General features: G+C 32.6%; 1 protein-coding gene across 6 annotated transcripts in view; it reads right to left on the reverse strand.

Moving 5' to 3' along the window:
- Positions 1 to 14,517, reverse strand: part of LOC148620736 (exocyst complex component 6B-like) — a 40,355-nt gene extending 25,838 nt beyond the window's left edge. For 3 of the 6 annotated variants that reach the window (XM_088574489.1, XM_088574490.1, XM_088574486.1), the window contains exons 1-10: positions 14,321 to 14,516; positions 9,844 to 10,009; positions 8,627 to 8,765; positions 7,450 to 7,495; positions 6,714 to 6,922; positions 6,022 to 6,179; positions 4,571 to 4,603; positions 2,241 to 2,309; positions 1,209 to 1,292; positions 264 to 310 (exon numbers count right to left, since the gene is read on the reverse strand). In XM_088574489.1, the coding sequence (XP_088430615.1) occupies positions 264 to 310; positions 1,209 to 1,292; positions 2,241 to 2,309; positions 4,571 to 4,603; positions 6,022 to 6,179; positions 6,714 to 6,922; positions 7,450 to 7,495; positions 8,627 to 8,765; positions 9,844 to 10,009; positions 14,321 to 14,478 (1,109 nt within the window). In that variant the 5' untranslated portion in view covers positions 14,479 to 14,516. Of the gene's footprint in view, positions 1 to 263; positions 311 to 1,208; positions 1,293 to 2,240; positions 2,310 to 4,570; positions 4,604 to 6,021; positions 6,180 to 6,713; positions 6,923 to 7,449; positions 7,496 to 8,626; positions 8,766 to 9,843; positions 10,010 to 14,320 lie in introns of all 6 variants that reach the window. The other 3 variants (XM_088574488.1, XM_088574491.1, XM_088574492.1) reach the window with 3 other exon arrangements.
- Between the last annotated feature and the right edge of the window lie 2,458 nt (positions 14,518 to 16,975).

The raw sequence follows: 16,975 nt of genomic DNA on the forward strand, positions 1-16,975 counted from the left end.
AGCAGGGGTATATACTGTGGGAAGTACTATTGTTCGTGGGGTACCAATTTTCATGGATTTCATGGATAATGTAAACGAAATTTGAACCCAGTGAAAAGGATTATTTACTTTAAATTGTATGACAGGATCATCAAAACCACCAAGTCAATAATCCACAAACTTGTGCTTTTCCCCTAAACCACAAAAAATGATACCCACAAATAAAGCTCTTTCACAGCAGTATAGAGAATTGATCAGCACTTACTAGTTTAAGTTCTACTTACCCAACAATATCATGAAAATATCTTTTAAAAGCATCTAGTGATTCATGCTGAAATAGGAAAGACAGTTTTAAATTTAATATACATTCAACATAAGTACAGATGTTATATCATAATACCACAAATTCAAGAATCCACGAACTTGTGCTTTCCCCCTAAATTAAAATTGATACCACGAATATATGTATTTCACAGTATAAACATAAACAGATTTTGACAGACAGTTCTAGACATAGTATTTAGATAATAAATTATCCCCAACAAAGACAAATTTCATGATATGTTGTAAGTAAATCATAAGTGATGACATCACAGTAGAAAACAGATGTCATAAGCTATGAACAATCATACACATACAATAATGCCTGAAATTGTCAACAAGGCACTAGAATTTAGATGATTAAGTATCAGCACAAACAAAATAATGTTAGTTCTATATGCATTTACTTTTGGAATTGTATAACTTTTACTAAATTGCAATATATACATGTATATTGTTGTGATTATAATTCTGGAATTCTGGAAAATCCAGCTCGAGTACTGTTAAAACTTTCAAACTGTGAATTTTAAATTTAGTAATTGCAATACCTTCACATCTTCTACAATAATACAAACATTGCAACAGTTTTTAATTTACGGCAAACATTCATTATTATGATTATTGCCATTTTGTTTATCATGTATTTGTAACTGGAAGTCTCACACCTGGACTCAATAGCTTGCACAGAGGGTATTTCTGTTATTTCAAAGCTTTAACAACTCTGTCACATTCAATGCCAAACCTTGTCTTTTTTAAGCAGCTACATGAGTTTGAAATGAGGAGTACTTGTATTTTGTGAAATTTTTCACATTCTGTATAGCAGAGCTTAAAAGGAAGCTAAGTGATCCTTTATTGGGTATGGTTGAACAGACTGACAGTTTTCAGAACAAGTTGGAATGTAAACTGACCATATTAGGGGGTGGCTGTAATGACAGTCTGGCTTGTTTCCATCTCTGTTTTCTGTAGTAAGTCTCAAACCTTTCTCTATCTCCCTAGAATTAGAATAACAAAATCAGATGACTTGACAATTTTCTTAAAAATGTTTAATCCATGTGCAGCCATCTCCAGTACATTACCAGACTACATAAAAATTCTACATAGCAGAAATATTGTTTCCCAATATCAACTATACTGCTTCATTGGTTCTTTACTCAGTGAAATTTGTGGCTATTTTTGATTTATGGGAATTTGAAATGCAAACATACAAACATTAATACTTTCACAGTGTACTTTTTACTATGTATCCGTCATTTCATTTCAAGGAGACAGACCTAGGAAATGGGACAAAACTCTTACAAATCATTACATTTCACAGTGTATTTTTTGCTATCCGTCATATCATTTCAATTTAAGGAGATAGGGAAAACAACACTTACAAATCATTAGCAACTTTGACATTTGACATTAATCTCATGTAAGCATAAAAGTATCTTGGATTGATTTCATTCTGTTTCAAATGAAAGCTTGATAGGTTTTGGTGAAATTGAATATGATACAAACATATCACTGATTTCAAGAGTCATGTCCCTCACTCTAGGTCTACCTCCTTAATTGAAATAATACTATGTTTATGTAAACAAAACCTCAAAGCACCTAACATGTTCACTGGGCAAAAAAGAAGAAAAAGTAATTAAAGGAAATAAATCCATATTCTTAAAATTAGGAGTATACTGTGAATGTACTTTAATTCACGAATACCAATTTTTATGGATGACGGAATAGACACAAGTTTGTCCATTCTTGAATACATGATTTTGAGATTTGCAGGCTACATGTAAATGGGAATCTTCCTTTTGTTAGGAACCAAATTTTGTAGTTTGGTCTAACCACATAAACTTAGAAAATTGGTACCCCATGAATAATAGTACTTTCACAGTAATATATATATTCATTGTAACTTGGGTAACAGACATAGATTGTTTACATATACATATACTGACCAGTACACTGTAAATGTGTAGACATCTATACACAGGCGAGAAATCTATCAGATCTTGAGCACTAAGTTCCTGCAAAGAAATCATTATATAACTTGTTCAAAGAAAAGCTTTAAAAGCAAAGGCATAAACAATGTTAGTTAGTAGTACATGTAGTACATGTAGCATGAATAATCAAAATAAATGACTTAACACAGGTGACCAGTTGAAATGAAAGAGATATGATACCAGTAACCAGATCTTGGAGACTTTTTGACAACTTACATTACCCTTTATGCTAGAAAAACAGAACTGTATACTTACCAACTTTTTCTTAATGTTTATCAAGACAGACATTCAAATGCATTTTTTATGAAAATTAGAAGCTACCATTAATTCTCAAGGTTGTCTTCCCACCCCAAAATAAAAAAAAAAGAGGAGGAAAAACCTTTGCAGTGTATCAGAGTAAATAAGTTAGCTGTAAGATAACAAAAATTTTACTTCTAAATTACTTAATATAATTTACAATAAATACAGATCTGTATTTAATACGTATAATTTTATTCAAGACAGAAATTGAAAAACACTATGATTATAAATACTTCAGGCACATTCAAGCATGAATTGCTCACCTGTATGTAACCTTAATGTTAGAGAAACAGCAGAAAATCTACTTTCAAAGAATTCACCTTCAATTTTTAGATACCCTAGTCCTGAAGGAGCATCAAAACTGGATCATTTGTATAAGTTACATGCATTGGAGTTAACAACTCTATTTTGTTTCAAAACATTGGCATGTACAGTTTAAGAGGATAGCTTAACAAAAACTAAAAAGGGGTTTGGCTGCTATCTCATTCAGCCTAGTGGAACCATAAGATTGTGAGAAGAAGCCAATTGATATATTATCCTTTATATGGTTGAGATAATCTGCCAAAATATTCCTGCTATAAATAAGTTAACCAATAGGGCTTAATGGCAGTTAGACCTGCCTATTTTAAGCCACATAACATGTCATTGACTTTAACAATCCTATCAAGCTTCAAAATATTGTCATATGTAATTTCAGAAAAGTTGAACTCAAAACAATAATGGTTTTTAGTGGCCTATCCATATACAATTTCATAGAGAATAATTCTAGAGACCTATCCATGGATCATTTCATATTGACAGTTTATATACCTCTTTATAGTAGACATGTGTGGAGAAAATCGATTGATATACTCTGGTTTTCAAGTAGTTGAACAAAACGCTAAAAGTTTTAAACAGCCAGACACAAAATGATGGCATAAATTCACTTCGATCTTTGGTCCAAGTTAACCAATATACTTGAACTGGTATTCTACAGTTCCAACATGTATATATTCCTATTACACTGTTTAAGTCCTGTTCAAATAACATATACTCTTACCCAGCACAAAAGTACCTGAATTTAAAAATAAACATTTCATAGTTGTTCAGGGAAATACTGATTCAGAATTCAATACTTTTATCCAGCACAAAAAAAGTTTTAAATGGTCACAAATGAAAATTACAAGGATGGCTTCAAGACTCATAACAAACATTCACTTGTAGAATATGCCAGTACTATTTCAATCAGGGTATTGGGAAGGAATAATTATTCTGATCATCTTTCTTGTTTCTAGCATATGAGTAAAGATGATTTCAAGGCAGATCATATCTGTACAAAGTAACATGGTGCATTTTAAGGGGCTACCTGGCTAATTTGTATCAAAATATGTTCATATATTCAAAAGGCAAACAGTTTTAAAAATCTGGAAAATTCCCTTATGAAATTCACCAACATTCAATTACCTTGTAATAAAGTTCAGTAACATGCTTTTCTAAATTGATATTTGAAGTATATGCACCCACATTCTGTCAGCAAAAATCACCATACATAAATTATTAAATATGATCTACCTTATGAGAGGAATTTATGAATTGATACCTTTAAATAGTAATTGACTTTTATGGATTAATATATCAAAAATGCATTGAAGTGAAAGAGAATGGTAGAAGGACAAAGTGAAGGAAATGAAAAATGGAAATAAGAAAAATGAAAATTTAATTTTTGGAAGGACTTGGTGAAAAGATGCAAGATCATTTATACTGCCACCATTTCATAAAGTTTATATTAAAACAGATCAACAAAATTTAAAAACAACAATTCTGGTATGTTTTTTTCTACTTCTACATATAAAAAAAGGAAAAGTTTTGCTGCTTCACTTTTAAACACTTATGCATTACAACAAATAGTACACTGAAATTAACAAGCATCCCAATAACATTCAATATGCAGATAAAACAGAACAGACATGCAGTGGAGGATCAGGGCCATAACACAAAAATCTTACCGTCGTTTCATCATCAGAAATAAATTCAAATTCCTGAAAGGTTCTTTTATCTTCAGTAAATGTTTATGTTACTACATCCCCCCTTTATCCTCCCAACAAAAATTACTTCCCTTTACTATGGTCTAACATTTCTACATTTAAATTTCTGTTGTTTGACAGAAGAAAAAGGATGATTAACCGCTGCATTCAGAAAAGTAGTTATAGCAATTTGAAGAAGAGTGGTACCAATTTAAATACAAATCGAGGTAGGATTTTGAGTGACTAAATAACTCTCCTGGTACAAATCTGCCAAACATTGTATCCTATTTCATTACCACATTGAACACATGTGTCATCTTTTAAACACAATTTTTAAGTTTCAAACAGGTGTTCTGTGATAATGAAGTAGGACACATTAGTATGTGTGGGACAGATTCCTACTTAGAAAGCTATACCAAAACACACGGGTGGATGGTAAATTTTGAGGTTAAGGTCATCATTATTGAAAGCTATTCAAATTAGAAAGACAGTGTCAAAAAGATCACACAGGTGTGGTAATTAAGTAGGACATAATGGTATAATTTAGAGCAAATTTCTACCTAGAGAGCTGTTTTAATTTCTCAGTAGCCTACCTAGATTTGTATTGAAATTGGAACTGGTCTATTTCAACTTGCTGTAAATCACTCAGAAGCCAAACTAGAAAGTGGTATTCTAACATTAATTCTAAATATTCTCAAATGATTGCCAAATGTTCACGGTAAACAACCAATTATGGAACTAAATTATTTTCATGTGACTCATAAATTCACACTAGGATCGTTTCTTAATTAAATGTGCAAACATCTCTGAATGACTGGAAATATGAAGTCCTTGAATATGCTTTAATTGTATTACTAGCTGGAAGACATAAATTCAACTCTTGGGAAATTAAGACGGAATCACTCTTAATCGTCACATAAATGTGTTTTTTACAATACACTGGAATTAATTACATGTACCAAAAAATATTTAATTTCAATCACAGAAAATTATTTTTTGTCATTTCATATTACACTATACTTTTATAAATATGTAGACTTTCTAGAATGCACATACAGAAAAGTGTTAAAGGAGCAAACGAAAAAAATTCAAAAGGCAAAATCCATGCTTTTTCAAAATTCAGACCTGCAAATAAATCATATCTGAATAGCTGAGTACACCATTTTGTATGGATCATGAGTTCAGAATAATTGACACTTGTCAAATTTGGGAAAATTTTCAATATATTTGACCATATTCATGTCATGTAAAATAGAATTTTGTAAGATAATTCATACTCTCACAAAGAAAGCATTCTATTTAAATAATTCATCTAAACCATGATCAGCTCTTAAAGAAAAATCTGGCAAAAAATAGCACAGCACACAAAAGTAGGACTTATTTAAAAAAACAAAAGAAGAAGCCTTGAATAAGTTGTAAATTAAAACAATTACAGCACAGTCCTCCAGGTCTACTTCATCATCTTGGACAACAGGTGGGGATGGGGCATCTACTTCTCCTGTGAAAGGATTTGGTGGGGGTGGGGCTCTTCTCTTTTTCACCTTCTTTCTGGCAGCTTTGGCTATTAAGGGATCCATGTTGTTTTGTTCAGCTGCCTAAAAATAAATTTTTTTTCAGCCATAAGCATCATTTTTCAATAGTAAATGCTCTTCATAATTTCTTATAAAAGCTGCCTATCAGAAGTGAGAGCCAACAAAAAACTGGAGAATGTTTCATGAACAAGTCGGTGGGTGTTTCTAGAAAAGCAGGTACCCTACCGGTGCACCTGGTCCATGCTCCCAGTTTTTAGTGGAGTCTTGAGTTGCTCATTTGCTTTTGTTGCTTTGTGTGAATGATTTTAATTACTTTGTGTTCTTTGTTGTGTATGTCTGTTTTCCATGTCTGGTCTTTGTCCATGCATAGCATTCTTTTGATTACCGCTATAACCTTGGTTCCCTTGATTACTCTTAAAAATTAGCATCAATTTTATCATGGTCCAGTAAAATTTTTCTTCAGTGCCTTTGGAACATATTCTTGGATTGTAAATGCCCAATTTTTTTTTTAGTTTTAAAAATGAAAATTTCCCAAGGAGTTTTATGCCTTTACTGGCAAAATTACAAAAATTGGTACCCCATGTATATAATACTTGCATGTAACATAGCAACTTCACCAATTTTCCCAGAATGTTTACGAATGTTTTCAAGGAAATCTTTCAGATCAGACATGGAAGCTTCTTTAATGCTCTCCCTTTGTTTAGGTATATCATCTGCCATGGTCTGTGAGAACCAATGGGAACTAACTCTTGGTAAATATGTGTGTTCTAACTGTTCCAAGGTTTTTAGAGCAGGGTAAAACCTGTTATTGAAACATAATAACAACTTAGTACAAATGTACCAAACAAATATAGGAAAAATTACATAAGTGGAGAAAATACAACATAAAAAAAAGCAATTATTATGCTAAAACTGTTTCTTTCTTTTACTATAATGATAATTTTGACTTTTAATTCAGCCTGTTCAATTAAATGAATGACAATACTGATCTGGTAAGACAAAACTTGTTGAACTTCCATCACTTTATTTTTCAAGCAAGAACATGGATCAAAAATAAATGGTTTTTTTTTGCATGATTATTCTATCAGGTTCCACATTCTGTTACAATTTTTGCAAAGCACTTGTGGGCAAAAGATGGATGGTAGACACCCAGTCCTGGTGGTATTCAAGGCTAACGTTAATCTCATACGGCAACAAAATTTGAATCCCTCAAAGTTGCTGTCAGTTATAACATCAAGATATTTGAACAAACATAAGTAATTTTTTTTTGTTTGATTGTAACTATTGAACACAGATACTTTATCATTTTTCAAATTATAAATAACATACCTTCTGCTATTCATTTGTTCTTGAAGTTTACGGTACATTTCTAGCACTACAAATAAGAATATACATACTGACACAAGCAATCTAATAATCAGAACTGATTTCACAAGTTCAACATTTGATTGATTGATTCTTGTTTAGTGTCCCATGGCAGATATTCTGTGCATTTCAGGAAGAGAACAATTTACCAATTGAACAGACCCAGCTTTGTACTTGTCTTACATGCTGAGTCACAGAGGCAATAACCTACATGTAGGCATGGCACCCCACTCAGACACATTATCCTGACACCAAGCCAACAAGTTATCACTCTATCCCTAAAATACTACATGCTTGGCAGAGAAGCAGTGAATACCCTGATACCAATTTTAAAGTCGAAGGTGTGACTCAGCTCGGGATTGAACCCACGGCTTCCCAAACCCAAGCCGAGCACACTACCCTGCAACCACTGAAGCAGTTAAAAAGTTCAGCAAACAAGGGGCAAAAACAGAAGTCAATATACAGAAGAATTGTACCAGTAACAGTAAAATCAGGTTCATAAAAGCTTTGATTAACATAGCTTTTCTGTCAAAATATTTTTAAAAATTCTAGAGCACTAGTTATTCATACAATCTGTCATCTTGTGGTATCACTGCACTGAACAACAGCAAAGAGGAAAATGGCAAACTTGAAAGTAAATGTAGTCTTATAAAGAATCATTATGATTTTAAGGAGTGGAAATAAACAATCCATTGAAAAATCACAAAAATGAACATGTGTTAGATAAGAAAAGTTGCACTACAAAAAAGTAAAAAAAGTAATATGGTCAAAATATATGTATTAACCAAGCTAGCAACAAAGTTGTTGTACAAGTCCAGTGTTCTCCCCAGACCATTGTAGCGCTGTACTTTGCAGCGCTATCATTTCTTAGCACTGTGCTATCAGTAATTAATTTTAGTTAGAATACACCATGGGCACTGTGCTATAATTTTGCCAGTAATCACTGTGCTATTCAAAAATTATGGGGAGAACACTGAAGTCCAAAATTGTTTTTCAAGCTTTTTTCATTTAATTTTTCATACATGTATATCTATTGTAAATGTGCTGTTGACTATTATTATAAAATTGTTAATTTCAATCATGGTATTATATGTAGTGTTGAATTACATTCAGATATTTATGGATTTTACACATTTTATACCTGGAAGACACAAATTTAAACTCTCAACAGCAGTGGCAATATTCCCTTGTATCCTCCGACACTTTACCAGCTCCTCTCCTTTGGCCATCAGAGGTTCACATGATGCTTGGAGATGATTATCAATGTGTTGAATTTCTTCCTGTAAAATGTAACAAATAAGTTAAAATAAAGCCTTCAAGAAGTATCATTATTGTCTAAAACTAGAAGAAATATTTTAACTAGACATAGATGCACCAAACTATAACATCAGTGACTTAATGCTGTCACTCCAATTAAAAGGAAGCTCATGTTTGACAGAAAAGAAAGATGCACACTTAGTACAACAGGCAGTGACATTTTAATAACACCAACTGTAAAAAAATACTTTTTTATCTTTTACATTAAACAAGTGTTTAGAAAAGAACTTAGCCTTTCAATGAAAAAGGTAGAACTACACCAACTTCATTTATTGATGAGTTTGCTCATTAAGGAGGTAGAATCAGTGATATGTTTGTATCGTGTTCAATTTCACCAAAGCCTTTCAAGCTTTCTTTTGAAACAGAATGAAATCAGTCTGAATTACTATGATGTTGATGCTTACATAAGATTGACGTAAAACAAAACATTCCAATGATTTATAAGAGTTATGTCCCTTACCCTAGGTCTACCTCCTTAAGACACAATTTTCCCTAAATGGTTTAGAAGCTTGTCTGAATACTATTCAATTTTGACATTTTTTTATATAGTGAAACTACTGTAAACAGACTAATTTTCGCGGTGTACTAAATTTCACTATCTTCATGGTGGGCAGAGAAAGCCATGAAAAATGGAACATGCGAAATTGATTTTTTACACTATATAACCCTATTCATTGTTTGAATCTGTGAAAATTGATACACATGAATATCCTCACTTCACAAAACCAGCAAAAAAATAAGCACTTGTGAAAATTAATATGTGTACAGTACATGTATCTACCAGATTTTGGGGATTTTTGTCAAGACAGTTCTACAATGTATAAATTTTACCATAACCATTTCTCAACTTCGAAAATTTAAGATGACTTCTATTGTTCGTCACAGAAATCCTTTTCACAGTATATGTATATCATTTACGTCTTCTAGATTGTTTCAATATACAGGTAGATGTTCAGATACAAATACTTAATGCACTTCTTCTTACAAATATTAAAACACAAAATTAAAATATTAAACACTTTTTAAAGCAAAATATCAAACCTTTAGCTTGGCAGCATCATTACTAACTGTCAGCAATTCTCGTATGGAGTCAATAAAACCTTGGTAGTGAAAGTTACACATACGCTCAATTTCACGATCATGATTTCTGATCTTATCATCTAGTCTGATTCTGAATTTACTCAATTCATCACCTTCATATACTGCTCTGAAAGTAACAACATAGACATCAATTAATGATAATGACCAAAATACATGAGTGAAGCTCTTAATGTATAGAAATTTCTAAATTCAACTATTTGTGTATTTAAGCAATTTTTGCATACTTTAATTTGTAATATATTGTCTTAATCTGTCTGAACTTTAATTCTTATACACAAGTCTTAATAAACCTCTAAAAATTTGCATGATTTTTTGTTGTCTAAAAACTTTCAGATTTTTGCATGTAATAAAGAGTTCTGAAATCCTAAAGTTTTACACTAAACCAGTGTTTATAATTGTATGATTTACATTACACAGCCGCTACTTCCTGTATATTGTCACTGTGCTATTACATAGGTGACCCAACATGCCCATCACATCCTGCATATTTTGATTAACAACACAACAGGTGGATATGACTCAATTAATCAATTAAATAATTAAATTGATGACTAAGCTAATAAACAATTTTTTTTTAAATTTTTATACATTTTTTTAAAAAGTTTTTGAAATGATACAAATACGAGAACTTCTAGTCGGAAATCATAGTTTCTGAAAGAAAAAAAATTATGTTCTCACAATTTCTTTTTCTTTCCTTTAGTAGTTTTAACATATTCAATATATTCATTATGATTTAACGCACATCGAACAAACTTCAATATTCAATGCAGTATTATATGATACAAGATAATATATGCTGTATCAACAAGTTAAAAAACACTGATCTGAAGAAAAACATAATTCAGCAGAACTAAAATTGCCCAGTGCTAGTCAGGGTGTCAAAAGAATAGGCCCACAGCACACTAAACTTGTCGCAAAAGGCGACCAAATAGTGCTCAGAACCCTGGTCGGGGGCTAGGACGCTTTGCCCACAGAGGAACTGGGTTGTGTGCCCAATGGGGTGGAATGGGGTAACCCTGGCATGTTGGGGATGTCAGACCATAATACGAAACCTGACTGCAAACCATACTGGTGCACCGTGTCGGGAAAGATGCCACATTCCTCGCACATTAAAGAACCCTGCTGTGGTATTTAGGTATATCAGAGTAGGAACCATAAGGCTCCACCACAGGATAAATTGCCTGAACCCACCCACCCCTCCCTATTTCCATTGGCAATTGAAATTTGTAGACCCATTATCCTTGTGACTCATCTCATTTTTCCTTTCATCATCATTTCATGTTCATTTTATCATCCATTTCATGTTCATCACCTGAATATAGCTGAAATATTGCTGCTCAGGCGTTAAACCCCAACAATCAATCAATCAATCCATCAGAACTGAAATTGATGAAGATTCATTTAATGAATGATCTATGGTGAATTGTTTGATTGATGATTAAGGTATCTCAAAGTGGCTTTACACCTCAGGCCGGGACTTTAATTCAATAACACTTGACTGCCTAGAGCTGAGAAGCTACAATATGCAATGTAATTAACTGTGTCATAGTGCAGGTGTCACCAGGTAAATTAATTTCATGACAACTCTGTTGATTGACAAACTGGACTCATGGTCATACTTAAAAAAAAATACCTGTTCATTGTAAGATACAACATATTTTGTTTCGCAGGTAATTCGGAGCAGTCAAGATAAAAAAATTAGTTATGTCATTAAAAATTCAGCATCATCTTTTTTTTGTATATTTTGTACATGTTTATCATTTGTTAATCATTTAAATTAAATGTGTTGTTTTTTTATTTTCAGCTACATCCAATTAGTGGGAGATATCATGTAGAAATATTACTCCGTACTTTTTATGAAGTAATAATGCATCTTTTGAAATTTAAATTTTGCATTTGTAAATTAATAATTATTATCTATAAATATAAATAAAACACTTTGAAAGTATTAATTTTTGTAATTTGATTCAAGTGAAGGACTTGTAAAAACAGTCTGGTGACGCTTTTAGTTTCTGATAGTTTTAATAATTGAATGACTTTTCTAGAAATAAAAGAAACCAATTACAGGTCCCAAGATAATGTGTACATGAGAATTGTAAAGTAGAAGCCCTTAATCAGGACTTGGAACATTGTATGTAATAATTATGTAACTTGCAAGACCTTGTCCAAACAAGGACATGACGGCATCCTCAGCCAAATGTTTCAAATTAATTCTGAGGAATTTCTACAACCTACATACATCTTTATTTCAATTATAAGTTTTGTTAAACTGTTTCAAACTTTCATTGATGCCGACCGATGTTTACTCCCGTATAAAAATAATCCCTTGACGAACCTGGCACATATACAGTTGTCTTTTTTTAGAAATTTAAATGAACACATTGTTTTCAATGTCTTCATTATGTGTCTGGTCATCAGATGGACTGCAATTAATTATAATTACTCAATACAGGATAGTCATGAAGTATGTATCAACGATAAATGTCTTTTTTTTTTATGATATTCACTTTATATTTGTCAATCTTTAATACTATGTGCTAATCGTCTCAACCGCTGTTTTATTGTACCAATGCCTTGGATTAAAGCTGGACAAATAAACTAATCTTCATTTCGGCAATTGGATTAAGAATTTTTACATGTCCTTCGGACTCCCTTGTTGTGATTTTCTGGGGTACCAAATGAATTTTGGAGATCACTGGCAGTGTTCTAAGATTTGAAAATAGAGGGGCGCAGGGAAAAGGGCACTATAACGTGTAACATTTTTTTTTCCAACAAAAAGGACATTGATTTTGTATGTTTGTGTTAAGTCAGTAATTTGTTTTCTTATTGCTTACCTGCTTTGTATGTACGATTTTAGTTACTTTATATTCTTTGTTGTGTTTGTCTGTTTTCTATGTCTGGTCTTCGTCCCTGGATTGCATTCTTTTGATTGCCGCTATAACCTTGCTTCCCTTGATTACTCTGCCAACTTTTGAAAATGAAGGTCGCATCATAATTTGCAAACTGAGTAAATTAGACTGCATGATTAATATATGCATGACACCCTTCTTGTATTGAAAGACCTTTCTCAGATGACCAAGTGCTTTTAGAAATTCAACACATATATATAGAGGTGATTAAGCTGAAAATGTATTACTGTAGCCTTCAGATCCCCTATGAAAGAGTTAGGAAATCAGTTTTAATTTGATCAATTGTTAAGGGAACAAGACATATCAATGTTCTTGCAGTGAGGCAGCATATCAACATATGAGGTGATAATGGCAAGTGATTCTTTACATTTATGACATACTATGAGGTGAAATGTTGCATGAAATGTTACAAATATTCAATATTGCTCCAATTAAATATCAAAATCTTAAGTAAGTAAAAGAAATATTATTTCCTATAACTATTGCAATTACAACTTATGGAAAATGTGCTTTACTGCTGAAGATATAGAAATTTTTTTAAATATTGAAATTATAAAGGAGGTAACTGCCATCTTAAATAAACAAACATGTGCAACATGCAATTGTTTACACTGGTAGTTCTACAAAATTTAGACCTGTTAACTTGAAAATATTTGTAAAATTAGTAGTAGAGTAGAAATTAATTAATAACCAATGATTGGCTGCCCATAAAATTGTTATAGATCCAATCGGGATTCATTTTCTACTTGTCAATCATTATCGGATAACCCTGGTCAGCTGATTGATCACCGATAATTATCTGAGGTTTACCTGAGGGTTAATTACGACAAGATGTAGTTAATGAAGGTAACACTTATTAATTGGCTTGGGGTAATTTATTAACAAGAGTGGAAATCTTAAAGGGCAATTCAGATAATTTGTAAATGGGCACTAAAGAGGTACTCAATAGGGGCAGAGGGACGTGGGCATGATAGGGGTGGGGAGCAGCGCCCCTCCATTTTGCCCTAGCTAAGAAACTGAGTGTCCTGGGAGCTCGGGTACTAACAGCTATATTGTCGGCGAAGATCAATGAGATTAACTTCACCGTGCTGGGTGATTTTTCACCAAGGCAAGGTCACCGTCAGTGGTTCTCTGTACACAATTAACAACTAATATACAATGTCCCTGCTGGGTGGGTGTAAAACTCGCGTTTAACTGTGAAAAATTTGACTGGCACTGTGTTTCATCGACTAACACAGATTTAAAACTCCAACTTGAGTGTTGGAGAAACACAAGTTGCTGAGTGAAGTGTAGTTGGTCTAACATCTTATATGACTAGGCCAGGGTAAGAGATTGACATATAGATAAATTGTCAACGTTAAAAGGGTACACGCAATGGTAGTGTATACTTTAACTATTCTAACTGATCTGACATTGCCTTCATTGTCGTGTTAGAAAACATAAAAATGCTTCCGATCAAAATGATTTAGAAAAGTGAACAGCAAAAAGACAAAACTTGATTGCAATACCGTAGAGTCGTCCCAAGAGGGCCATCTGATGTCTCGATTTCGGTAATAAGATGGTCATGTTGTGCATTGATTGATTCTTGACGCAAAGTGTCGGCATCATGGACCGTTTCGGTTAATTGTTTCCAGTCAGGAGGTTTCTTGGGTGTTGCTTCCGCCATCTTATTTTCATTTTCAACCGAGCAGACGCACTGATAACTTCCGAACTTATTACTTCCCTTAGGCACCTGCTGACTATCGGATCATCTCAGACCTTGTCATGATAAATAAATAAATAAATGAATAGATGAGTTTTATTTACAGTCGGCATGAAATATGTAATAATAAACATAAGCTCTATTGATCTCTTGAACGACATTTATAACAACAAATGGACAATATAAATTCAAATTCAAATTATTTATTGTTCAAACGCATTGTCATTAAATGGTCACGACGCAATAATAACATAATGCACATACATGTGTTTGTTTGTTGGGGTTTAACGTCCGAGCAGCAATATTTCAGCTATATTCAGACGATGAACATGAAATTGATGATAAAATGAACATGAAATGAAAAAGGAATGGGACACAAGGACAATGTGGTCGACAAATTTTGATTGCCACTGGAAATAGGGAGAGGTGGGTAGGATTGGGCAATTTAGCCTCATGTGGCGGAGCCCTATGGTTGCTACTCCGGGAGAATACAACAGTAGGGTTCTTTAACGTGCAAGGAACGTGGCATCTTTCCCAACACGGTGCACCACTATGGTTTGCGGTCAGGTTTTCCGTATTATAGCCTGACAACCCCAGCATGTAACACGCCAGGGGTACCCCATTCTACCACCTGGGGCACACATCCCAGTTGCTCCAGCAAGGGTTCTGAGCACTATTTAGTCGCCTTTTACGACAAGCATAGCGCTGCTGCCGGCCTATTCTTTTAACACCCGGACCTGCACGGGGTCACATACATTTGCACAAACAAAACATTCCTATCATTTACATGTATAATGTTGTGGACGACGGTGACCAGCTAAATTATAAAGTCATACTTTGAATGAAAGCTGGGCAGTTGTTGATGTAATCAATGGTTGCCTTGAGTATTGGGAGTGAGTTAGAGTTAAAAATCAAACTTATGTTGTTTTCTGGTCGTGAGTTGAAGTGGTTTATATAATTTTTTTAATTTAAGTTATTAAATCACTTCTATAGTTAATGTAGGCGGAACAGTGTATAAAGAAATGGGGTTCATCTTCAATTTGATTTAATTGACATGATTTGCAAATGCGTTCATTATCTGGAATGTTTTTGTATCGTCCTCTCTCTATTGAAAGAGAGTGGTTACTAATTCGGTTTTTTGCAAATTATAGATCTGTCTTATTTGTATTTACATGTATCAACATCAGATGGTTTTTTGTTAATCTTATAGATTTTATTAAAAAACAGAAGTCCGAAAGTTTCTTATTATCTCTCAATGTACAGAGTTGATTTTGAATACTTTGATCAATGATTCTTTGCTTTATATGTTATGTATTATGTTTAAGTAGATGTGTATCAGTTAAAATGTAATTAAAACCAAGTTCTTTTTATCCAGTTGTGAACTGTTGTTAACCATTTATTATTTTGTGGAATATTTTTATATATTTCATTTACAAGGGTGTTATTGGATTTAATCATGTGTTCCCAGAATTTAATAACTTGATCCATAATTTTGACTTTGAGAGGTTGTCTTTTTAGTTCTGCTAAGCATGCAGAATTTGTTGCCTTGCTGTGAACACCAGGGATTTTTTTTATAAATTTTAAGTGGAGATGTTCAAATGGTTCACTCTTTTCCTACTTAAACCTTGTTTGAACTTCAATCGACAAGTAGGCTCTTGATACATTGAAAGAATTTTTTTTAAGTATTTGAGAAGGAAGTTATTTTTCCATAATTTATATAACAGGCCTTCTCTCCAAACTGTATCGAAGGCCTTTCTTAAGTCTATGAAAGCTGCATATACTTTTTTATTATTTGATTTATATTTTTCAACAATTGTTTTTAATGTAAAAAGATGATCTGTAGCATTAATAAATGTCATTATTCTGGCCAATGAAATTTATTAAAAAGTTTACCTAGATTGGATGTCAGAGAAATTCCTCTGTATTTTGATGGATTGGATTTGTCCCCTTTCTTATGGATGAGTAAAATGTAGCTTTCATTCCATATTTTTGGAAACTCACTATTTTTTAAAATCATGTTAAAAATTTTGATACAGGCTCAATAAGATAATTTATTCCACATTTTATCATTTCGTTCTATATGAGATCACTAGCTGTCGACTTTCCAGTTTTTACTGCTTTCATTATTTCATCTTTACTGAATGGGTCTTCATATAAATTTTTATTAAATGTTTTTTGATTATTTAAGGTTTTGATTATATTAGTTAATTTATTTGATATTGAAGCATGGAAGTTATTATTTAGAATATTATCAGAATGTTTATTGATATTTTCAAAGAAATCAATACAAGAGATATATAAGACCTGGCAAACAAAGCAAAAAAAAAATCAGATGAATAAATAGCACTAGTACTAGAAGCAGCTAAAACTGAGGTGATAAAAACAATACAAAACCTTTAAAGCAAAATAAAAAAAAGTATATATAAATACTTGAAATGACCTAGATGGAGTCAGCAAATGC

This window comes from Perna viridis, chromosome 3 (assembly GCF_037379345.1).
Source record: "Perna viridis isolate PV_CMFRI_1.1 ecotype Kerala chromosome 3, ASM3737934v1, whole genome shotgun sequence".
Classification (NCBI taxonomy): domain Eukaryota; kingdom Metazoa; phylum Mollusca; class Bivalvia; order Mytilida; family Mytilidae; genus Perna; species Perna viridis.